This window comes from Marmota marmota, unplaced genomic scaffold, assembly GCF_001458135.2.
Source record: "Marmota marmota marmota unplaced genomic scaffold, marMar, whole genome shotgun sequence".
Classification (NCBI taxonomy): Eukaryota; Metazoa; Chordata; class Mammalia; order Rodentia; family Sciuridae; genus Marmota; species Marmota marmota.
The window spans coordinates 15,684,492-15,711,111 of record NW_026000101.1 but is presented as its reverse complement, the minus strand read 5'-3'; the positions used below and the strand labels follow the sequence as shown (position 1 = coordinate 15,711,111).

The following is a 26,620-nucleotide window of genomic DNA, read 5'->3' as shown; positions in this document are numbered from 1 at the left end:
CCTCTGACATGCTAGGCAAGTCATCTATTACTGAACTACACCCTTAGTACTACTTAAAATCTTTTGCAATTTTTAACATTTTGGAGAACAAGTGTTCAGTGTCAGGCGGTGGTCTTTTCCAGTATACCTATGAATTATGATATTTCCATTAATAACTATAACAACTGGTTGTTAGTAATTCTCATTTAAGAGTATTATTCTCATTTGAGGGCATTTTTACATTGGGTCATAATATGATTTAGAAATTCATGGAAAAAAGCTCTCCTATAAGAAAAAGGTATTTTAATAAGTTGGAGAGAAGTGTTGGCCTTCATATAGAAGGCTGTGCTACGGATTGATATTATGCACTAACCACATAAGATCTGAGCTTTTAAAATACCTTTTTTGTATGACTTTTCTCTTTTACAGCATTAAGATTACCAACTTTCCATGATGTTTGGTGGCTACGAGACTATAGAAGCATATGAAGATGACCTTTATCGTGAAGAGTCATCTAGTGAACTGAGTGTTGATAGTGAGGTGGAATTTCAACTCTATAGTCAAATTCATTATGCCCAAGATCTTGGTAATGCTATTAGGGAGGAAGGACATGAAGAAAAGAACTCTGGGAATTCTGAATCATCAAGTAGTAAACCAAATCAGAAGAACTTAATTGTTGTTTCAGATAGTGAGGTCATCCAGCTCTCAGATGGGTCAGAGGTCATCACTTTGTCTGATGAAGACAGTATTTATAGATGTAAAAGAAAAAATATTAGGGTCCAAGCACAAGAAAAGACCCACGGTTGTTCTGCTTCTCCTCACTCTAATGAGTTGGCTGATAAGAAATCCAAGAGGAATATTGAGAAGCCTAAACCTGAAGAGAGATCAGCTATACTCCGAGAGGTCATGATTATAGAGGTCAGTTCAAGTGAAGAAGAGAGCACAATTTCAGAAAGTGATAATGTCGAAAGCTGGATGCTACTGGGATGTGAAGTAGATGATAAAGATGATGATATCCTCCTCAACCTTGTGGGATGTGAAAACTCTGTTACTGAAGGTTAGTATTATATAGGCCATTTTGAAAAGTTATATCATCCTTAATAAGGAGAACTGCTTTTTCTAGACAATAGACCAGTAGGATCTGCTCCTTAATTCCTCACATTTTGGTCTTGTCTTTCATGAGACTTTCTTACCAGAGTCTACTTTAATGGTGGTCTCTCTGAACATCAGAAAGAGTATGTCAGAGTACCAAAGACACTCTGCTTCTGCTATAAGCACATTCATAGCTGCTTCTTCCTGTTTGGCTAGAGCCAGTTCTGGACCTGAAATCTTAGTTCTCTTCTCTCTCTGCTTGGTATCACAGGTGAGTACTACTTCTACCTCTGACATTGGCCTTGTGCTTGCATTTGGCCAAGTCTGTTGGGACTACCTCTTCCTAAGTGTTTTGCTTACCCAGGTGTTAGCCAGATAGCACGCATGGAGAATGATTGGTACTTAGAAGATACGGTTTTAGTATTAGGATTTTAGGAACTCCAAAGCCAGTAAGAGCAGATAAGAAAAACTGAAAGTCTCCAGAGTAGATTATAGGAGAGAATGTAAATTCCAAAAGCCACATTGTTGAGGATTAAACTTTAGGTGTTGTCTCTTCTGTCACAAGTGTAAGTCTTAATGCCTATTCATCTGCCCTATATACTACTCTTGAGACATACCATGGTACTTTACTGCTGCTCCAAACCTGTAGTGGCACCCTGCCATCCTTAGAAGAAATGATGACATCAGGATCCTCAGGAAGTAGCAAACTTTTTTTTTGTAAGGAATCAGGAAATATTTTAGGCTTCCAGGCCGTAGGATATCTTAAACTATTTGTTTTAGTTACTTTTTTTGCTGCTATGACTAAAGGATCTGACCAGCACAATTATAGAGGAAGAACTGTTTATTCAGGGGCTCACGGTTTCAGAGGTCTTAGTCCACAGAAGGCCGACTCCATTTCTTGGAGCTCCAGGTAAGGCTGAACATCACTGCAGGAGAGAGTAGTAGAGGGAAGCAGCTTACATCACACAGGAAGCAGAGAGAGAAAGAGACACTCCACTTTCCAGATAAAAATATATACTCCAAAGCCACGCCCCCAATTCTCACCTTCTCCAGCCACATCCTACCACTTCAGTCACCACCCATTTAATCCTGTTAGGGATTAATTAACTGATTAGGTTAAGACTCTCATAATCCAGTCATTTCTCCTCCAAACCTTGCATTGTCTCACACATGAGCTTGTGGGGAATACCTCACATCCAAACCATAACACTATTTTCAACTTTGCGTCTGTGGGAAAGCAACCTTAGTTCCTAAAGAAATGGGATGACTGTTTCAATCTTATTTGCAAAAACAGGTAGTTGGCACAGGCTGTAATTTGATGACTCCAAGAATTTGACAGCATAAAGAAAAAGACTAGTAGTTTCAATATACAGCAGCATCAAGTGGAATTTTGTAAGAATAAAGGAAATCTGATAATGTTTTTAGGAAGACAGGAGGAACTTGAAGAGAAAGTAAACCTGTTTAATGCTTGGGATAGTGAGGTGAGCTAAGAGGTGGGATTGAATGTCTGTGTCATTAGTCTTAAAAATTGCTAAGCGATCAGATATTTGTAGCAGTAGAGAAATAAGAAATTCAGATGAATTGAGGTGGATAAGGGAACAAAAGTATGTTTATGATTTTCATGGGAAAATGAAAGCAAAAGGGAGAATGGGCAGAGGATAACTGGGGTGTTTCACACCATAAGCTTTTGATGTGAGAAGGATGTTTAAGTCCTATGGGGAGCACTCTTTGGCAGTGGTTGGTTCCTAATAATTTGAAGATGACAACTCCTTTAAAACAATTAGTATTTGGTAATTGAGAAAATGCATATTAGCAGAGAGCTGCTAGTACTCTTTTAAATGACTTTCTATTTTATTAATCATGTTGACTGCACAGTTGAGAAATCTTTATACATATATGTGGGAGATAGTCTTTAAATAATGTATGTCTCTGGGTACCCATTATAGTAACTATTTTTATAGCTCCCCTGGAGCCTGAAACTCATGGCTTGGAAATCATTGTGCTAACAGATCAACAATAAGAGAATAAAAGAATTGCTTGGAAGTAGTACTCAGTCAAAATTGAAATAGTATGAACTTGTAATGAGCTCACTTTGAAAGTTTCCATAACTTTTTTTTTTTTTTTCAGGAATACTTGGTAGCCTGGAGCAAGGTGACAGAGACCAAATTATCCAGTATTAGGCATAACATTGTAGAAGGTCAAAATAAGCATTTAGTCTCTTCTTTCTCTAAATTGTGTTTCTCTAGATTGTCTTCCCGTGAGATCACACTTAGTTTCATTAGTCACTTCTATATTTGTAATGATCATATTGGCATTTTCTTATCTATTTTCTTCAGTTCAAGTTCCTCATGTGCAATTTGCTGAATATCTCCATTTGGGTATTGTACTGTTGTATCAGATTTAATATGCTGAAAAGAACGATTGTTATTTTTCCTTTGAAACCAACTTTCTTTCAGTTTAATAATCTGTAGAGAGTCAGGTTTGGGTGGTATTCACCTGTAATTCCACCTACACAGGAGAGTGAGGCAGGAGGATCACAATTTTGAGGCCAGCCTGGGCAAGTTAGGGAGACCCTGCCTCAAAATAAAAATAAAAAGTTCTGGGGTGTAGCTTAATGGTAGAGTGCCTCTGAGTTCAATACCCAGTATCATCTCTAACCTCCCCCACCACACACCCACACACAGAATCTGTAGAGATGCTGAAGTTGGTGGCAGAGTATAGATAGATTGTGAAAAAAGGAATAAGTGCTACCTTCATGGAGGGACTTGGAACTGTGTCATGCCTGTGGTAAATGATGGTGATGAGATGCCAAGAGACTGATCATCTAGACTAAAGAGCTAGTAAAGTGATGATGGATGGTGGATACACTGTGGTAGAGTAGCATGGGGTAGGGTGACCGTTTTTCTTTTGGTTGAAAAAAGGAGTGTCAGTTAGAGCTAAAATTTCCATGAGAGTTAATTGCTTTCTTGGAATTGTTAGCAAAAGATAGTTTTCAATTAAAAAGAAGGCATGTGGAGGTGATTTGTTTATTAAAATTATATTGTGTAAGTGTTGGGTCATGGAAATGAAGGGCATCTTAAAAGGTATTAACTGTATAGTTTGGACACTCCCCAACCTTCCAAAAAGTACTGTTTAGCATGGAAATGTGGAAGGACATTTATTTCATATTGGAGAGTAGGGAAAGATTGTTAGAGACCAGGATGTAAGAGTTGAGTTTTGAAGAAAGGACGAGAGGTGGGTTGGAATGGAAGGTTTTAGGAGAAGAGGACAACACGTGCAAAGGCATTGCAGAATGAAAACGGTGACTTTGGGGATGTGCAAGTATTTTAGTCTGATTTGTAAGGTGCTTGTTGGAGAGTAAGGAATTATAAATGCAGTGAGGCCATGGTGCCTAGCACATAAGGGGACTTTCTGTGTCCATTTTAAAAAAATATTTTGAAATCCAGGCTGGTAGCACATGCCTTTAATTTTGGCTACTCAGGAAGCTGAGGCAGGAGGATCATGATTTGGAGACCAATCTGGGCAACTTAGCAAGAACTTATCTCAAAAAATAACAATCTGGGGATGTAGCTCAGTGCTAAGAGCACCCCTAAATTGGTTCCTCAGGATTGTAAAATAAACAAAAACAAAACAAATTATCCTGAAATTTCTACAGCTATTGAAGGATTTTAAGCAGGTGAGTAACATGTTCACATTTTTTATTTTAGAAAGAATTTAGTGATATGTGAAAAATGAATTGCAGAGTTAGGAATTATCAAGATGAGGGGGTAGATGGGTTTTCTTTTGTAGCAATCTGAACTAAAAGTGATAGGGACAGAATTAAGCTAGATAGTGGTAGAAAGGATAGCAAGGAGGAAATGAATTTGAGAGAGAGCTTTATGTGGGAATATGGATATAACTTGGTGTTGGATTAGAAAAGAGAGAGAAAGGAACAAGTTAATGATGACTTTGAAGTCATAAACCTGGGGAACAGAAAAAGGAACAAATTAAATGGGAGCTGATGTGATAGAAAAGGGGATTCTTAGGACAAAATGAAGAATTGGTAAGATGGTGGATGTGAGGATGGAATAAGAGGCAACTGAATCTTGGAAATGAGGAGTCTGGAGGAAAGGAATTGATGGATTTAATAAAGTATGTTTTAGAGATTAAAAAGAAGATTGGTATTCAGGTATATAAAGAAATCTCTGGCAGAACAACTTTAATATTTTGTGTTATAAATAAGCATATCTTCTTGAGCTACATTTTTCGGGGGTTATTTTTATTTTATTGAAGTGAAACATTACAGCTATTTTATAGTGTTTAATTGAGTGGTATTTAGAGCATTTACAGGATTGTGTTATCATTACCTCTGTTGATTCAAAAGGTTTGTATTATATTCAAGGGAGAGCCTGTAACCATTAAGCAGTCAGTCCCTATTTCCCAGCTTCCTCCAGTCACTGGCAGCCACCAATATGCTTTCTGTTTCTATAGATTCATCTATTTTTAATGTGACTTTTTGTCTTTTTTCACTTAGCTTATGTTTTGGAGGTTTATGCATATTGTAGCATTTATCAGTTCTTCGTTATTTTTTAAGGCTGAATAATATTCCATTGGATGTATATTCTGTATTTTGCTTATTTGTCATCTGTTGATGAACTTCTGGGTTGTTTCCACCTTTTGGCTAGTGTGAATAGTGCTGCTGTAGAAATTTGTGAACAAGTGTTTACTTAAATACCTGCTTTCAATTCTTTGAGGTATATACTTAAGAATGGAGTTACTGGGCTGGGGTTGTGGCTCAGCAGGAGACCGCTTGCCTAGCACATTCGAGGCCTTGGGTTCGATTCTCAGCACCACATAAAAATAAATAAACAAAATAAAGGTATTGTCTACAACTAACTACAACTAAAAAATAAATATTTATAAAAAAAGAATAGAGTTACTTTTTGAGGAGCCCATAAACTGTTTCCCATAGTGGCTGTATCATTTTACATTCTTATCAATAATATGCAATAGTTCTAGTTAACTGCTTTTTTTTTTTTTGGTACCAGGGATGAAACCCAGGGGCCACATCCCCAGCCTTTTTAATATTTTATTTACAGACAGGGTCTTGCTGAGTTGCTCAGTGCCTCACTAATTTACTGAGGCTGATTTTGAACTCACACCCCTCTTGCCTTAGCCTCCCGAGCCACTGGGATTACAGGTGTTCACCACTGTGCCCAGCAACTGCATTGTTTTTTATAGTGACTTGTCATGTTTCAAATTTGTCTGATTTGCTGGTGGGCACTTTGTTATTCTTACAGTTCTGTCTCCTAGTATTTTGGCTTTTATGGTTATAGTTTATGTTGACTTCCATTTTTCTAGTATGGCTTTTTTTTAAACATTAAAATTTTCATGTGTTTTCCATTAATTTATGATTTTTTTAAAAAAACTAATTTATCCTAATAGGTATTTCTTTAAAGTTTAGTGTATGCATTTATAAATTTATACTATTTTTCCCGCAACATAAAATAATTCTTTTAAAATCAAAATAATTTTAGACATTCAATGTATCTTCCTTTTATCTGTAATGCTGTTTATCCCTACTCTTTGACCTTAGGATTTGTTTTTTTGAACCAGCCAAATTGAAACAAATTCTGCATATTAACTTACTTGACTCATTTTTACATTCAAATATCTATCTTCTATTTTATTTTTTGATCTGTTAATGCTATAATTTTATTTCTTTCCAATTAATAAATAATATATTCTGAATGAAACCGTTTTGTTACTCTTTAGTCATTATCCCTTTCATATTTAGATCTGGGATTGATCTGGGTCATGTGATAATTTTAGATATTTTTTCATGTTAATGGAAGTCTGTAGAAATTCTGGCATGCTTTTGAAATGCTGATTGTAAACATCATCAACAACTATTATGTGTACTGATCCCCCCCATCCGAGACAAACTGCTAAAACCATGGCTGCTGCTGCTGCCTTTTTTTGGTGGTACTGGGGATTGAACCCAGGGACCTTCTATCACTGAGCTACCTCCCCAGACCTTTAATTTTTAAATTTTGAAGTAGGGTCTTGCAACGTTGCCCAGGCTGGACTTGAACTTGCTATCCTCTTGTCCTGGCCTCCTGAGTTGTAGGGATTACAGTGTGTACCACTGTATCTGGCTACTGTGGCATGTTTAAAACATCTGTTTGGTACAAGGGAAAAGATTGCAAACTCCTTGATGGCAGGGTCTTTTTCATACTCATAGCCTATAATAATATTTGGAGTAATTCTATGACACATGTATTAGTTTGATTCCCATTAATTGGTAAATCATTAAATGTTTATTGGGCATCTGCTCTATGTAGAATGTAAGAAGTGCTTGCAATTTAAAGTGATAAAGGGCATAGTTTTAGTCTAAGTGACTTCATTGTTGAGATAGAGTATAATAAGAAGCTAAGTAATTTTGTAAGAAGTCTTAACCATAGGAGTTAAATCTCTCAAAATCCTGATGATGTGGTTGAAAACTTACACTTTCTCAATAAATAGGATTAGTGGATTTAAGGTTGTGCATAAACCTATAGAAGACTACATAGATGCATATGTAATTTGTATTTGCTGTTATTAAATTTGTGTTAATGAGTGTGGCACTACCTTTGTGAAAACTTTAGGTTCTCCCCTATGAAATTTCAGTGAGATACTTAAATATTTATTTTGCTTTACTGGCAGATAATATATAATTATGAGGCATTTATTTCCTTTCTTTACTATCTAAGTGTTCAACCCTTTCCTCATTTTTGATCTGGAGTTGTTGATTAACTTCTTGAGATTCCATTGAGACTAGAGATATGTGACACTCAATCTTTCTTAATTCATATAATTATAAAATGGTGGCTTTGCCTGTAATAAATTCATGCTAAAACACAGAAACATAGGCCATCAGCTCTTTTTACTGTAGGATTTCTTTCTAAGGTCTGGGCTTCATTTCCTTTACTTTCATTACTGTTTCTTAAGGCTTTTTTCCCTACCCCTGTGTTGGGGATCAAACTCAGAGCTTTGTGCATGCTAAGTCTTTTTTTATAAAAACATGTTTGATCTGTCATTTGCTTTTCTTCTTAAAGTCCCAACCTTTACTTTTATTACCCTCAGTAGGAGTGATTTTGTATAGTATAGTGTATAGTGATTTTTGTATAGTAATTTTGTATAGTTCTCTTATCTTCAAGGATGCATTTCAAGACCTTCAGTGGATGCCTGAAACTGATACTGCCAAACCTTATTTTTTCCCCATATGCATTCCTATGGTATATTTAATTTATAAATTAGGCAAAGTAAGAGATTAACAATAATAACCTATAGTAATAGGACAGTTTTTAACAATATACTATCATAGACCCACAAATTTAATACCTATTCTAGTACTTATTTCACAGTGTGACCATAAATTTTGTAATTTGATGTGTGATGGCAAAACTATCACAAATTTTTTTCTTATGTTCACACATTTGTTCTTACCATACATCTTAGCAACCTCAGCATGTGATTTTTTTTTTTTTTTTAATTGAGTCAGTTTTCACCTTTCACTTAAAGAAAGCACTTTAGGTTTTGTCTTTGGCATATCCTAATGACAGTATCACTACTCTTAAGCTTTGGGGCCATTATCAAGTAAAATAAAGGTTGCATGACACAAGCACTGGGATAATCCTACAGTGGACCAGAGAACTAAAATAGCTACTAAATGACTAATGAGTGGGTAATATATACGACATGAATATGCTGGACAAAGGGATGATTCACATTCCAGGTGACTGGGCAAGTTTGTGCTTACACAAAATGACACATAATTTTAAGATTTATGAATTATCTACTTCTGACATTTTCCATTTAATAATTTGATTATGGGTAACAAACTTTGGAAAGCAAAACTAGGCAATGCATTAGAAAAACATCTCTCTTTTTTGAAGAAAAGATGTACCAAAGAAAATCAGATATTTTAATTTACAGAGTGAGTCTTGTGGATTTACTTGTTAAGACAACCAAATAATGAGGATAGATAATAAGTACTTTAGGAATTATAGAGAAATAATCGACAGTTTATTTTCCTGGATAGAGAAGAGATATTAACTATAGGAGTAATAGATTTTTCTTTTAAATGTTTTATTATAGAAAATTAAAAAAAATTATTTGTAGATGGATACAATACCTTTATTTTACTTATTTATTTTTATATGATGCTGGGGATTGAACCCAGTGCCTTACAGTGTTAGGCAAGTGCTCTACCGCTGAGCTACAACTCCAGCCTTGCTGTGAAATTTCTTAAGTATAGAAAAATAGAATGTTATCATGGACTCCAGTGTCCCATAAAATAATTCAACAATTATTAACCTGTGACTAGTATTTTTTCATCTGTAACTCCATTGTCTCTTTAATATTTTGAAAGAAACTACAGATAGAGTGTCATTTCATTTGTTTAAATATGCACACACATAGATATGTATATTTCACAATGAATAGCTTTTTGAAAGGTAAAGAATCTTTTTAAAAAATATAATCATATCATTATCACACCTAAACAAATAGGCAGTAAATCTTTTATCATTAAATATCCAGTCAATGTTCAAATTTCCCAGATCTCTGCTATTTCTTTTCTTACAGTTTATATGAATTATATCTGATCTGTATATTGCAATTAGTTGATAACTTAAGTATCATTTAATCTATAAGTTCCCCCTTTATCTCTTCTATTTTATTTTTAATTCTTTGTAATATAATTGTTATAGTAATTGGGTTGTTGTTACTCTAGAATCTAGTGTAGTCTGTACTTGTAGTTTTTATTTTATTTTGTTTTCATGGTGGAACCCAGGGCTTCTTTAGTGCATGCTAGGNGTATCAATTTTTTGTTTAGTTCTCATTTTTTTTTTTTTTTTTTTTTTAAATCCAAGTTGGTTTTGAACATGTCTACAGCTTATTACTTTCCTTAGATACATTTTATTTTATTTGGTTACATTTTATGATACTCTAGTGTATGTCATTAATCTTAGTTCTGAAGACTTTTTTGAGTCCAACATTGTGCAAGCCACTGTACCATTAAGACATGGGGATTCAGGAATTAACCATGTAGTCCTGGCCTTTAGAAACCTTAACATGCATGACAACATGGAAAGTTCACTATAATACCAGAGTTAAATACATTTCTACAAATATAAGAGATGCCCCAGCACAATACATAATTATTCCAGATGAATGTAATAGGCTTTTTAAAAAAGATTGCTGTGGGTAGGCATAGTACAAGATTGAATTGAAAAGGAGCTCTTTGAGCTTTGTCTTTAAGAATGGATAGGATTTAAAGTTCAGGTTAAATGCAAGAAAGAAGAATGGAAGCTGAAACTCTTAATAGAAACTTAAGACTGTATGGTACCATTGATGTTATATGTGGCTAGAGAGGATTAAATATTTAAATAGCATATATTTTCAGAAGCCACATCAGCCTAAATGAAAAAGGATATTTATGTTCTTTATTTGTCCAGAATGATGTTGCAAGGTTTCTAGTGCATGATTTTTTTCTGTTGTTTTCTTGTTTCTATATCTCCTCTTTCTTTTCCTTTAAAACACAATTGGATATTTTATATAGTTTTATGGAAGATAAAACCATTCTCTCAATTGGACTAGCTACTATAAGTTAGTCAAAGGACATGACTAGCTATTTAAAACATTTTATGCAGGGCTATTCAAAGTAGAGTATGTTTTAAAATACAGCTTTGGTTCCTAATAGCTTGGGTTCTTATAATCTTTTAACATAGGCAAGGAGCATATTTTGTCAGTTTGGAAGCATTAGTAAATTATCATTTACTTTTAGTACTACTACTAAAATTGTTGAGGTGGTACTTTTTCCCCTTTTTGCATTCATCAGCTTAATTTCAGTAAATATAGTTCTTGAGATGTGTTAAGCCTAATAGGTTGTAAGAGTGGGTTGCCATTTGACATGCTTTTCATTGGTATAGTTTAACATCTGTCTTATAATTTAGAAATGGCCACATGCTGGAGTTTCCAGTGACCAAGAGCATCAAGGAGCTCCCTCTCTGATGTTTTTAGCTTTTGTAAGCCTGTACTACATAATTCTTAAAGCTGCTTTTGAACTGTGTCTCTAGTTGTAGCATGTCATCTTCTACTTATCTATTGTAAGGGCATCTTTTTATTTAATTTCTAATTAGCATAATAACTTGAACAGTGTTATTCACCATTCCATGGTGAAATTGTCATAGGGAAAGAAGAAATAAAAATGTTCAGTTTCAACTTTACTTGTGAATAGAGTGAAATTTGAAAACCTTTTTCTGGTCATTGTTCAGCTGACTGAAAATCTTATTAGAAACTCCAGAAATGCCAAGACAGCTTTGGGTTGGATTTTAATAACATTTGGAATGTTGATATTATGTGTTGCTAATTTTTCTGATTTCACTGTAGATCAGCAACTTAGGTGTACCTTCTTCCAAAGTCAATTTATAACTTTTAATTTAAATTTATTTCTAGTAATTTTTCCTTTTAACAACGTGAAGTCTCTAGGAAGAGAATTGAATTTTATTTTTTAAAAAACATTTCTTTTAGTAACTGATTTGATTTTCGTGTAAGATTTACTAAATTCATTAGAAACTGCTAATAATAATTGTGATGTATATTTTTGAACTAATGACTTAGTATAGTTACCATTAAAATGTTACCTTATCTAGAGGTTTGCATATATATATATTTTTTGGAATGGACAAGTATAAAATTAAATGGGCAGTATTTTCATTCTTGTCAGAAGAACTTGAATCCTAATGTCTGTTTGGGTAGAGAGTGTTTAAATGTAATTTTCATATAACTCTTTTAATGTTTTGCATATAATGATCATTTGTCTAAATTAAATATAATTAGTAGATAATGTATTTTTGTGGTATTAAGGTAAATCTGATATGAATGACACATGATTAGGTTATAAAACTTTTTTCGAAAGAAATACAGAACATTTAATCCTTTTTATCCTTAAGAGTAAAGATTATTTAGATAATTCTTTCATCTCTAAGTAGAAGATTCTGATTTTAAGACTTCACTAAATTTATATTTAATTTAAAGTAATTTGTTAATTTGCTAAACACTCTCTTAGTGGTTAACAATAATGAAGTAAAAGTGTTGAGTTAATGGGAGATTTTTTTCAGTCTAAATATTTTTTAATCTTATTGTTTACCTTTGTTTTGTTTTAAATTAAAGGTATTGTCATTTTGAGATACATGCCTGATTGTTATAAATTCTGCTAGAAGAGATAATTATTTAAGCATCCACAATGTATAAGGTCACATTTTTTTTTAAATTTTATAGATGTACTTAAGAATACACTAAAAGAATAGATTTGACCTGATTTTTTGTTTAAGTCTTTATCTAATAACATTGGCTTTGAATAGAGGTATAATTTTATTCATAAAGTTTATTTTCATAATATAGATTTGAATTTAGAATATAAATGTGAAATAAATTATTTAAAAGTGGCTCTTACCTGCCAATGTGTAATTTTGATTTTATGACAAATTCTTACTTAGAATTTCAGCTTTTGTCAGTTTTGAAAATTAGTTCATAGTGGACTTGACAACATCTGCTCTTATCCTGTCTTGCAAACTCTGTTTAAGGGAAGGTAGCATAAATCTATGATGATGAAAATCATTTTTACTCTCCCACTTTTTTTTTTTAACTTAAATATGTAGTCATCTTACTACTGCCTCTAGGTTAAAAAAATGGCTAAAAGAACTACATATTAAGGGAAAGTGTTTTTATTGGCAATTCCCTTAAAGTGAATAGGTCACATCTGATTTTTCTTTGTAATTAAATAGCACTTGTTAACAGAAGTTATCTTCTCCAGGGAGGGAAACTCCAACTCTAGAAAACTTTTCAATACTCTTTCCATATTTGTAGTTAATGCAAAATTCTAAAGATGTAGGAAATATGTTTATGGCTGATAATTGAGATTACTAAAATAATACAAATTTTTGCTCTCTTAAAAAAAGGGATTCAGGGACATGGCAAATAAATATAACTGTAAAAGGAGATTTTATTTAAAGAGAAGGTGTACAATCACATCAGTCCTTAAGTCCTTATGCTGCACTTGCCACTTTTTGGTTTTAAATGGTCTGATTTAAAGAATAAATTTTTATCAGTGGTTTTTAGAAATAGCATTACTCTCCACATTTAAGGAGGATTTTAATTTCCAATAAAATTTCATTGTTCCAATAAGAACTTGAAAGATTACCTCACTACCATATAATTGAGTATTTTTGCCCATTACATACTTCCTTATATCTACTTAAGTTTTTTTGGTTTAATTTAAAAATGATATAAATTTTATGTAAGAATAAATATAACTTAAATATTGCTGTTAATGCTGTGTAATAATCGTTTAACTAGCTTTATTAGTTTTTATGTGTATGAAATACTTCCTTAAAGAGTTTTATAACATTTGATTTAAATGTTTTTGGATTGAATTGAATTGTGGAATATTTCTTAATACCATAAAGAACTTTTAAAAAATTGTATCTGTGCCCATTTTCTTTTGTTTAAGAGATTTAACAGAAAAAAATGTAATGGTTGTAGCACAGATCATTCAATTTTCAAAGTGTTGAAAACTATATACTAATTTTGGTATATAGTTCTATGGGGTAGCAAGTTGTGTTCACCTATAATTGTGCCACCACTTAAATTAACATCAGTAGCAAAGAGTCTTTTCTTCATTTTGTTAAATTTTTATACCTTTAAAATTATTTAAACATAGAAGAATATGGATGGATTTGTGAAGCAGGTTTCTGAAGCAGTATTAATCAATGGGGATCCTTTCTTCTCCTTTAGATACATTACTTATATGCATATACATATTTTGATTAAAAGGGTAAAACAATTTTTAGTATAACATGGATACAGTAATTATTTTATTTTAAAAAATTAATAAAACCAATAAAGTTTGTTTAGAAATCTCAAAAGATCATTAGTAGTATACCTGCAACCTCAGCAGTCCCTTTTTATCTATACAGATTTCCCTGCCTATTGTGGCCGTTTGCTCTAATTTAAATTTCCCATGGCTTTGGGTTGCAGACTTGGTTTTCTGCAAGAGTGCCCATGCTTACATGGTCATATATTCTGGGTGACTTTTCCACTTTTTCTTTTTTTGTTATTTTGTTGATTGCTGAAGGGAAAGAGGATTTAAAAATAAAAAAAAAAAAACACACACACAACAACAACTTGTTTCTTTGTTTTGATCTTTCTTCCTTAGCCCATCTATTTGTGTGTTGTTTTATATTGTTTTGCAGATTGGGAAGAATTATTGTGTTGTACTTAAATCCATGGGGACCAGCCTAGAAAAACTAATTTTGTTTTTGGTTTTGTTCTCTTAATAACAGCACCAATTTAATTCTTGAGCCATTGAGAAGCTCAAAAGATATTAGCTTTATGCATGAAATTGATGGAAAATTATTAATCCTGAAATTTTTTATTCTTGGTCATTTTACTGTTGGGATAATTTTATAGTTGAACCAAGTTAATACTAAAAATACTAATTAGCAGTAAGTATTATTGTTAAAAATTTTTAGTGTAACTATTGTGTATTAAAATATATTAATAAGGAATCGGTTATAATCTGATATATGAATTCTTCTATTGAATTTTTATTGCCCATGGTGTGTGTGTGTGTGTGTGTGTGTGTGTTTGTGTGTATATATTCAGGTAGACATATGAATGTACATAACATTGTTACCTTGACCAGATCATAAAAGTTTGCCTCTTCTTACAAAACATGCTTATTTTTCAAATTTAAAGAATTTTGTTTTACGAAACACAACTTTATGCTTTTAAATGTTAAGTCCTTGGAGAAGTGTGTGGCAATTTAAATATTGAGTGATTAATTATTGTTATAAAGGAAAACTAAAGGCCTCTAGTCCTAATAGCTTTCCAGAATATCTGTTTATTAGTATGTGAAGACTTCAGTATCAAATTAATGTGATCAATATGAGTATATTTTAAAGTTTTGCAAGGGTGGCATAATGCAGTAGCATATTTAACTGAATTTTTTATTCATTAAGTGAATATAAGATAATAAAAGATCCTTCTTACTCTGTCAAGAATTCTAATAATCTCCTAATCTACCGGAAAAAATGATGTTGTGCTATATTATTAAGTAACAGTGTAAAAAAACTTTCTAATGATGATAAGTAGAAAGGAAAAGGGTAATTTTGGTAATTTATAACTTTAGGTTTTTGAATTTTATTGATTATACATCATGGCAGTGAGGAATCTAAAATGTTCTTTTGTATGAGCACTTTGGGATGTATGAGTATTTTGGGAATTGGGGCAAGTAAGGGTAAGCCGCCTTTCTGTATTTGTTTTATAAGGGTTTTTTTTTTCTTTGAGATTAGGACTCCTACAGTGTATAGTTGAATTATAGAATTTGTGATTACCAAGAAACAATTAGTAGTTTTTTGTTTATTTTTACTATTTTTCCTAATTATTTTGTTTCACAGTTTGATTTCTATGAAATGACTTCTCAAGAAACAGTTTCTTTTTTAAAATCAGAGTTTCAAAATCAGAAGAAACTATGTCCTGGTATCTAATTAGCTGTTGTTGTTCATGACAATTAAAATAATCTTTTGAATTTCTACTCTTTGATCATAGTTCATCTTCACAAATTAGTATTATTCCCCTTAATTCTGATTAGTATTTTTAAAAGCATTTTTTTAAGTTTACACTTGATGTTTATGTGTAATTATTAAGAAACACAAAAACGTCTCAAATATATTTATTTCTGGTATTTAGCACATCAAATCAGGATATAATTTGTTATATGGTGGTAGAACTGTAAAAGTATGCAGCTTTAAAAATAACAAGGCATTCTGTAAGCTTATTTTTCTAGGAAGTATTTGTGGAAAATGTTACTAGTAAGCTCATCGAATGGATTTTGTTGTGTATGGTGTTATTAGGAGAGCCTGTAGAGCCAAAATTGAAATTCAGGAAAGAAACTGGTGAAGTGCTTTTGTACTATTACAAAACTTCACAGACAGTTGTCAGACAATTGTTTTTTAAAGGTCATGATTGCTTGATGCCTTTTCTATTCTTTATTTGAAGTTTTCATTTTATGGAATTTCCATTTTGTTTTCACTCTCTCTCTTTCTTTTGGTAGTAGGTGGAAGTTTGTTTTAAAACTGAATGACTAAACATACCTAGTAACTATTAAAGTGTAAGGTCAGCCAATGAGTGTAAATCCCTATAGTACAGATATTGTTTAGCTTGAGAGTTTTCTGTTCAGAAAAAAAGGCTCTTGAGTTAAATTTTAAATTGGAGTTATTTATGTAGAATTTTGCAGTTATCTTATTCTTTGGTGTTTTTATGTTTTAGTGTTCTAGTTGATTATTGAAATTTCCTGAAAAATAATATTCTATGAATGAGCAAAAAAGAGTGAGGTCAGAATAAGAATTGGGGGAAGGAAAATCTCCACACTAAAATATCATCAACTGACAGGTAGAGATACCTACGCAAGTATAGATTTTCAAAACAATGTACTTGAATTCTCTTTTTAAAAGTGTTTATTTAAACTTTAACATATGTGACAAAGCTTGTGATAAGTATTAAAATTTTACCTCTGATCTTTATCATAAATTAATTTAAGCCTTTACAAATTGAAAAAAAAGTGCCTTGAGACCAATCACTAGTATTTAATTAAGTTATATGTTTTGTTAGGTAATATTTATTTGATTATTGTATTTGTCAGTTTTATTAATATGAAAAGCTAAAGTTATAAAAGGTCTATAACAGTGCAGAAAATGAAATGTGTAAAATTAATTTTTATATTTTGCTAGACACAGCATAGAATTCAAGTATGCTTTGATGTGTAATAATTTTATTTCTTAGTGTTATAAAAGGACATCTATTGGCTTTTGTATTCAGAAAATTTTGACCTGTTAATTTTCAATACTGATGTAAATTGGAGCTGTATTTTTAAATTACAGTAACCTGAAGCAGATACATAATTATAGTAGTGGTTTAAAATTTTTAGTAATTAGACTTTGTGAAATAGAAATATAGCCTGGAATTTTATTTTAGAAAACACATTTTTATTAAGAGTATTAGTATTAGAACAACAAACCTTATCAAGTTTAGCATATTTGTATCCATAATTATTTTCAATGACTGAGAATGAAGTTGTGAGTTATTAGTATTTTCTTTGTTGGAAGATATAAATTGTATTTTGAAAAGGGATGAGAAAGAAAAAGTAATTAATTTCAGTCAAGTTTGTATCATCTTGAGACTGTTGTTTGTGGGTTCATGTCACAAAAGCCAGCAAAACTTCAAAGAATAATTAAGTTTATTTAATTTAATAGGTTTGCTGAAAATTTTATTGTGATCAATATAGGAAAAAAATTATGTTTTTCTTTTTGAAGTGTAGTGATTCATCTTCATGTTGTATCTCAGTTTCAGACTTTTTCATTAATTTAGATATAATCTTATTTTTCACTTTAAAATTTATTTCTAATATGCTGTTGCTTGGATGAATTCTCATTGTTCAAATTACTTTCATCCATTTATGACATTTTACTAGCCAGCTGGAACTATTTTATCATATTTTCTGGTGCTTTTGTTATAAGATTTAGTATATATTACATTGTATATGACCATTTCTAATTTGACCTGTTACTGTAAAGAAGGCTTACAACTGTGTATGACTGACTAACCCCTTCTGGAACAGTTGAAAACAGGCCTCAGAAGACTCAAAGGAATTCTTTTAACTCCTAGCAGGGCCACGAGGTCAATGTCAGATTTAGTCATGCTGTTATTTTAGCCCAGTGGTCCAGAGAGATGACTGAAAAGTGAGTCTTTTATTTCTTTTTTTGTGTGGTTATTAACAGGATTAAATGTAAGCCATTGTGTACTTAGTACCAATTAGTTTCTCATCTCAGAGGTTCATTATGATTTTTTGTCAGCCTTGTTCTTGTAATATTTGTTTCATTGTTTGATTAGTTAAGGGGGCTGAATGGACTAAGGAAAAGTTTTATAACAGTGATTTTAAATTCATTGAGAGTTTTAATAAGCAGTCAACTTTTCAGATATGTTGATTCTGATTAAAAAAATGGATCATATTGAAAATTGGCATGGAAAAATGATAAAGTTAATTGTTTAAAACTTTCCTTACCTCTCATAATTTTCATTAGTCTTAAAGTAAGGCTACCTTTAGTATGTCAAATAATTTATGTTTTTAGAAGTCTATTTCAGATTCTTACATACATGTTTCTGAAAATTATGTTCATTTTGCTGTGAATATGTAGTTGTTATCCAGGTGGGACATAACACCAGAAAGCTCTAAAATTAACCCTTCCAGTTTCTAGGTTAGCAACAGATTGAGCTATGAAGCAAAACAAAAAATATTTAATATATACTAAATCTTATAACAAAAACACCAGAAAATATGATAAAATAGTTACAGAGCTTCTAGAATAAGGATAGTTGTCAAGTATAAACAAACCTTAATTTAAAATGAGGACCATAAGCAGATATTTAATTGCTTATTAAATTGGTAGTTGCTTTAGAACCTTGACTTTTAAAAATTCTTTTATTAAAGTAATTTTTTTAATTCTTTTTTTTTTTTTTAGTTGTAGATGGACACAATATCTTTGTTTATTTTTATGTGTGCTGAGGATCGAACCCAGGGCCTCACATGTGTGAGGCAAGCGCTCTACCACTGAGCTACAACCCCAGCCCAAAATAAATGTTTTATTGAGTAGCATTTCTCATAACATTTTAGGATACCTCAGTAAAATTTTGGACAAAGTGTGTTCTTATTAATTGGATTGGAGATACTGATTTTAACTAAAAGCAAGGATTATAACCGAAAATTAAAAGATAAGTTATTTTGCTAATAGGTAATTATCTGGGACAGTAGGTCTTATATCTTGTTGAAGTGTGTGCAACACACTTTTCACATGCTTTCTTTCAACTTTAAGTAAGTATGCCTGTGAACTGATTCAAGTTTGACATTGAGGATTTTTTTAAACATTAGAAATGATATATTAATTCAAGCAAGTACCATTAGTATTTTTAACTTACTTTTCAAGAAGACCTGCTTAATTTATTTCAGATTGTTTGATGTACCATATTTAGATTGTACCATCTACTAAGTACTTTACTTACTAAGGTTTTTCATACCTAGATTGCTTTATTATGGAATTGAATATTAAAGATTTTTATGATCCAGAGATTGTAACATATAGTTCCCCTGCTCTAATCTCTATTGGTTTCAGGCATAGTTCTTGAATAGCCCTTGCTTTTGGGTATTTTTGTATCCAGTTTTCTGAGGAATGCATTTCTACAAAGTTTGTATATGTTATCTTTCTTTTCTTTTTTAGTTTATAATTTGAAATGTACTTAGATCCCCCAAATGAAAAACCTTAGTTTTGACCTTATGATAAATATGTCTTCTTTATTACTGTCTAGCAGTAACTCCCTACCCTCTTTTTAAAAACTAAAAATGTGTAGTAGTTGTATTAAGTTGCCAGAATATTTTCAAGTAACAGGAAATAAATCAAGTAGTTACTTCCTCCAGTGATTTGTTGTCATTGAATAGGAAAATAGTTTATTTTGAGAGAACACACTTATTTTGCTAACTCAACATTTCCTCAAGATCTTTGGAAAATAAGAGGAAAAATTTTTAGTGCAATGGTCTTGTAATATGGAAAAGGACATATTTTAAAACAAAATTTATTTCTCATTATTTTATATTCAACTTTAGAGGAAGCTAAAAGAAGTAGATATTAAGTTGAAAATCTGACTCTTCAGATGCACATATAATATAAATAATCTAAAATTAATGAATACTTTTGATCTGCCCAATATTTTAAAAATATAATAAGTAACATTGACTATAACTTCTCTCAAAGTTGAATCAATGTTAGGTTTCTGATACAGTATATCCAGAAATTCACATTCAGATAACTATAGGAAATATAAGAAAAAAGGTAAAGGACAGGCTCTCCTAAAGATAATTTATAAGGGCTTCTGTTTCTTAGGCATCTCTAATGTAGTAGTAATGATTATAAACAGTTGAACCATATTTGTCACTTTAGTAAATAATTTCCCTATAAATAATTATAATTGATACCCAAATACCCTCAAATTATTCTACTTTAAAAATAGTTCAATGGACTTTGGGGATTTAAAGTAATACTGTTTCATTTTAAAACCACTAAGGAATCTTTTTTTTCTTTTAAAACTAAAGCTTTTGTGAAAATAAGCATTGTAATACAATTGAGAGATCTTACATAAAAATTACTTTTATGTGATACTTTGTTTTTCTGTCTAAGCAGGCAAAGACAAATATAGAAAAAAATATTTTTTTAAAAAAATTTCTAATATTGAGTGATACAGAGATAGGTTTGTTATTTATTACATAAAATTAAAACAAAGGTAAGGGGAAATAAACCCATCTAAGTCCTGAGAAGTTAAATGGAAATTGAGTGAAGAGTGAGTAGGTAAAAATAGAGATCTAATATTTCATTTATCAGCTAAATTTTATATCCAAATTTTCAGCATTTTTGGCTTTTATATTTCCTGCAAAAGCACATGACTTCCCTTGGTAAGGGGCATGACAGTTGAATGTAATAGCTCATATAGTGCTTTTTATCAGCATAAAATAAACCACCAGTTTTTGAGTATGTAGTAACTCAGAATGGAGTTTTTAAAAATAGTTTTTTAATATGCCAAAACATTTGTGGCTTTTGAACAAAACACAGATTTTATTTTGACTTCTGTATTTGATGAATTACATTTTTTAAAATACTTTTCCTGAGAAGCACTATACACAAAATAGTTGTTTATGTACTGATTTTATTGGATCACACTAAGCCCATTGGCCATTTTAAAAATGTTTAGGTTTTAAAACCACCAATATGTATCAGCTACATTTTACTAGCATTGTATTATTTTAAGTGTTGTAACATATTAGAGTTTAATTTAAAAGAAATTTTTGCTTCCATTTTATAAAGATGTTCTGTTGAGAGCGTTGATGGTAGTGATGTTTTTATCTGTATATTTCATTGACTTTTAGGTGGTGTCTTAAACTATCAGTATTTGCTTCATATTGTGAAAGAAGAAAGAAAACTGTACTTGTCTCTCTGTTGTTGTTTGTGTTTTTATCATATAGGCATGTTGTAGGCATTAATTTGAGAAGTCTGTAAACTTTGGTTGTCTGTGACACCGATTAGAACAAAGATAATCTGAGACAGCAAATAATAGCCACCCCCCCATATATTTCACATCCATTCACTTAATCAATAAATAATCAGGGCCTACTGTGTCATTATGCAAAATGTGCTAGTACAGTCAAAGATGAATCAGATATAGACCTTGTATAGTTTAGTAGAAGAGATAAGGAATGAATGTTATAAGAGAGTTATAGTAGTGCAAGAGAGAAAAGGTGTGTCTTCCAGGGTGGAAGAATATGGAAGTCAAAGATATCCTATGATTAGGCAGAGAGCACATTCTTTAATTCTGTTTTGAATAGGGCAGCATTTTTCAGACTCCAAGTATTCATTTGAAGGGGAAGGCTTTAGAGTTAAAAAAAAAAAATTTTAAGATTGCTAGGGTGTGGCTCAGTGGTAGAGCACTATACCTAGCATGTGTGAGGCCCTGGGTTTGATTCTCAGCTCTGCATATGAAGAAATAAAATAAAGGTCCATCAACAGCTAAAAAATATTTTTAAAAATTTAAGATAAGTGTTTTTTAATTTTTGCATTGTAAAGGTTTTGTATCTTTTGTAAAGATTACTCTTTGCAGTGATAATTGCAGTAGAAAGTCATTTGTTACAGAATGAGATATGTTTCTTAAACAGTGTTTTCTCAAGTTGGGATTTGTGGACAGAGTTTTTTTTTAATTGTTGGTACTGAGAACTGAACCCAGGGCCTCGTGCATAGTACGCAAGTGCCTTAGTGCCCTATCAGGGAGCCACATCCTCAGCTCTTGTGGACAGATTTGATTAATGTTCAAGAGAACATTTTTTCCCCTTAAAGGACTGTACACATTTCTTAAATTTGAGAAACAAAGGCTTAAATTAATTTTTAAAATGAACTTATACTGTCTGAAAGACATTCAAGTCAATGAAAGGAAATTAGGTGTCCAGAAGTATACAAGTAGCAAGGGGAACCATTTTAGGAATTAAAAAATTTATTTTATCAGGAGATGATTTCTTTTGTAGCTGTGTCCTGTGTAGTGGTCAAAACCTTTCTGTAATTTATAACTTTTGAAATCCCAGTTTCACCTTCTGCTTATAGTTTTCCAGTAAATTAATAGTTTGAATTCATTTAAAGTTAAGCCAAACGATAACTCAAAAGTTAACTCAGAAGTTATATTGTAGAATATGGTATAGTATTTTCTTTCAGTAATTGGGGTAGGTAGAACTCATAAAGAATAAAGAAATAGTTCATTTAGTTCATTGTCTATTGAAGAAATTTGAGTTTCATATTAGGTGAATTTGATACCACATTTACATTGTCATTTGTAGAATATTTTTACTGAACATCCCAAGTAATGCACAATTTTGAGGAAAAATATTGAGAAATTCTTTTACTTTTCCTCTTAAAAATATTTTTAAGGAAAAAATATTCTCTTTCCCCAATAAACAAATAAAACTGAACAAAAGAAGAAATAGATGATGGTTTTCAGTTCCTCACATTTTCTGAAAACTGTTCAGGCTTTTAGAATGGGGAAATTCATAGAAACTACTGTTCTTTTCTGGAAAAAAAGTATTTTAACCAGGGGAGGAAGTCAGGGTGACATTATTTGTTCATATCATACATAGAATAGTATAATTTTTGTTCACCTGTATTCTTATTTTCTTATTTTATATGTAATATATACCATTTTGAGGATAATATTTTATTACCATTTGATATTTTCAGTGGTTTGTGTCAGTTGACACTTTAAATAGCAAATGGGAAACACAAAAATGCAGTATTGCCACGTTTTCTTTTTGTCTTTTTTCTTAAAATCTCAGAGCAGTTGCAAGCATTTCTCATAATTTCCTAATGCACAGAAATTCTCTGAAACATTCAGAAGCTGCTAAAAGACTCAGGCTCTGAAAGAAGTCCCCAAGATACATCACTGCTTGACTGCAAACATTTTTAAGAAGTCACTGATTATAATGAACACAGCCTTTAATGGCAGTTTTTCCTTTTCTTTTCATGAGAATGTGACAGAGTGTCATTAAGGTTTTAGAAATGAATGCTCCTGAGGAAAGGAGGATCACTAGGACTACAATGATGCCCAGTATGTGGCCATGGGATTCTCAGTTGGACTCTTTTTAGGTTTTTAATCAGGTTGGCAAAGGGGATGGAGAAGAAGGGAATGGAATAGACAAGAACTTTGGGACACCTGTACACCAGAGTATTTACTTTCTCATTGATCCTCCTAGATATTGAATTTGTAGAGTCTAATATAGAAAGGTGAACCAAATTCTAAATATGTTAAAGGCTAACAGATAATCATCTCTAACCATTTACATTTAGAAACACATAATTCTTTTTTGTATTTAACTTAAACTGTTTGGATATATTAAATCTGAAATTTCATTTAAATTGTAATTTCACTTCTGCTCTAAGGATATTGTTTTAACATATTGTTTATTTTTATGGTGTCTTAATTGTTCTTGGTATATTCTGCAGGTCAGTTAGATTAGGGCACAAAAGAGGGCAAATATAACAAGTGTTTGCCAGAAACAGGTATATCTCAGTACAGGAACAGAAAAGCATATTTGGGCATCAATCTTTGAAATAAGATCCAAAATACATTGATTACATAAAAAACAGATCTTCTTTTGTGGGGTGGAGGATGAAAAGAGGTATTATTTTAAAGTATTCATTCATAACTTCTTTAAGTTTTCCTTTCCTTATTTTTCCTTTCTCCCTTATTGGGGTTTGAACCCAGGGACACTCTACCATTGACCTTTTAATTTATTTTTTATTTATTTTTTTAATTGATTTTATTATTTTTTAAAATACACAACAACAGTGGAATGCATTACAGTCCTTATTACACATATAAAGCACAATTTTTCATATCTCTGTATATAAAGTATGTTCATGTCAATTTATGCCATTATACATGTACTTTTTTTTTGCATTACAATTCTTAATACACATATATACCACAATTTTTCATATCTCTGTATATAAGATATGTTGACACCCAATTCATGTCTTCATCCATGTACTTTGTATAATGATGACCATCACATTCCACCATCCTTGCTAATCCCCTTCCCCCTCCCTTTCCCTCCCACCCCTCTTCCCTATCTAGAATTAATCTAATCCTCCCACGCCTCTCCCTCCCTACCCCACCATGAGTCACCGCCCTTATATCAGAGAAAACATTCTGCATTTGTTTTTTTGGGATTGGCTGACTTCACTTAGCATTATCTTCTCCAATGCCATTCATTTACCTGCAAACACCATGATTTTGTTCTTTTTCAATATTCCATTGTGTATAAATGCCACATTTTTTTATCCATTTTCCACTGAAGGACATCTAGGTTGGCTCCACAGTCTAGTTATTGTGAATTGTGCTGCTATAAACATTGAGTCCTTTGGGTAAAGTCCGAGGAGAGGAATAGCTGGGTCAAATGGTGGTTCCATTCCCAGATTTCCAAGGAATCTCCATACTGCTTTCCAAATTGGCTGCACCAATTTGCAGTCCAACCAGCAATGTATGAGTGTACCTTTTTCCCCACATCCTCACCAACATTTATTGTTGTTTGTCTCCATAATAGCTGCCATTCTGACTGGAGTGAGATGATATCTTAGAGTAGGCATTTTTGTATATCAGTGACAAATCCTCTGAGAAGGAAATGAAGAAAACTATCCCATTGACAATATCCTCAAAAAAAAAAAAAAGATACTTGGGAATCAACAAAAGAGGTGAAAGATCTATACAATGAAAACTACAGAACCCTAAAGAGAGAAATCAAAGAAGACCTTAGAAGATGGAAAGATCTACCTTGCTCATGGATAGGCAGAATTAATATTATCAAAATGACCATACTACTAAAAGCACTATACAGGTTTAATGCAATTCCGATCAAAATCCCAATGGCATTCCTCATAGAAATAGAAAAAGCAGTCATGAAATTCATGTGGAAAAATAAAGAGACCCAGAATAGCTAAAGCAATTCTAAGCAGGCAGAGCTAACTATACCAGAATAAAGGACACAGAGACTAACCCACAAAATTACAATTATCTTATATTAGACAAAGGTGCCAAAAATATGCACTGGAGAAAAGATAGTATCTTCAACAAATGGTGCTGGGGAAACTGGAAATCCATATGCAACAAAATGAAATTGAACCCCTATCTCTCACCATGTACAAAACTTAACTCAAAATGGATCAAGGACCTAGGAATTAAATCAGAGACTCTGTCTAATAGAAGAAAAAGCAGGCCCTAATCATCATCATGTGGGATTAGGCCCCAACTTCCTTAATAAGACTCCTATAGCACAAGAATTAAAAACAAGAATCAATAAATGGGATGGATTCAAACTAAAAAGTTTTTTTTCTCAGCAAAAGAAACAATCTGTCAGGTGAACAGAGTCTATGTCCTGGGAGCAAATTTTTACCCCTCACACATCAGATAGAGCACTAATCCCTAGGTACATAAAGAACTCAAGAAGCTAAGCACCAAAAAACCAAATAACCCAATCAATAAATGGGCCAAGGACCTGAACAGACACTTCTCAGAAGAGGTATAAAATCAATCAACAAATATTTATTTTTTATTTTGAGTCAGGGTCTTGCTGAGTTGCTAAGGCTGCTTTCAAACTTGTGATCCTCCTGCCTCAGCCTCCTGATTCATTGGGGTTATAGGTATACACTGGCTTCTCTTTAAGTTTCTTAATAATAAGCACTTTAAATCTCATATTTAATGAATGATATGTAAGATCTATGAAGTGTTTTATGATTTTTTTTTTGAAATTACAGCATGTATATAGTACATGAGAAGTTATTTTCCTGTTTAGTAAGTCATAAGAGCATTTCTGCACAGGTAATTCCTGTGACTCATTGTAGCCCAGGAATTTGTAGAAACATGACAATGTATTTCTTTACTTCTTTTTCCAGTTGAAATTGTAAAGAAATTGCTTGAGCACCTTATCTATTTCTCACTGAGAATAAACCTTTTCTCTGGAAAATGATCATTCTATACTTCATTTTACCTTTTTTTAATTTTTAAATGGTAAAGCTGACTTGGAAATGGTAGCTTTCATTTTACTTTTTGAAGTTACTTATATTTTATGGAAACATAAAATCATCTTAATGTTATTTTTAAAAAATTTACCCTTTGACTCTAAGATGATGTTGAAACTCTGAATATCAACACTTAGATCTTGTGTGTTGTTTCTCGGTACTCTTGCTGATAGCTCAGTGCTACGTTAACATGTATTTTGTCATTGTATATTCCACACACAATAAAAATTTTTTATGAACACTTTTTAAAAATATTAATTAAAAAAAATTTTTTTTGGTATGGTACATGGGATTGAACCCAGAGGCACTCT

At 31.9% G+C, this 26,620-nt stretch overlaps 1 protein-coding gene across 4 annotated transcripts in view; it reads left to right on the top strand.

The window, feature by feature from the left end:
- The window catches only part of Zcchc7 (zinc finger CCHC-type containing 7), a 220,488-nt gene that overhangs the window by 4,658 nt on the left and 189,210 nt on the right, over nucleotides 1-26,620 (top strand). For all 4 annotated transcript variants that reach the window (XM_015492130.2, XM_048783357.1, XM_048783358.1 and 1 more), the window contains exon 2: nucleotides 409-1,036. In XM_015492130.2, the coding sequence (XP_015347616.2) occupies nucleotides 430-1,036 (607 nt within the window). In that variant the 5' untranslated portion in view covers nucleotides 409-429. The remainder of the gene's footprint in view (nucleotides 1-408; nucleotides 1,037-26,620) is intronic.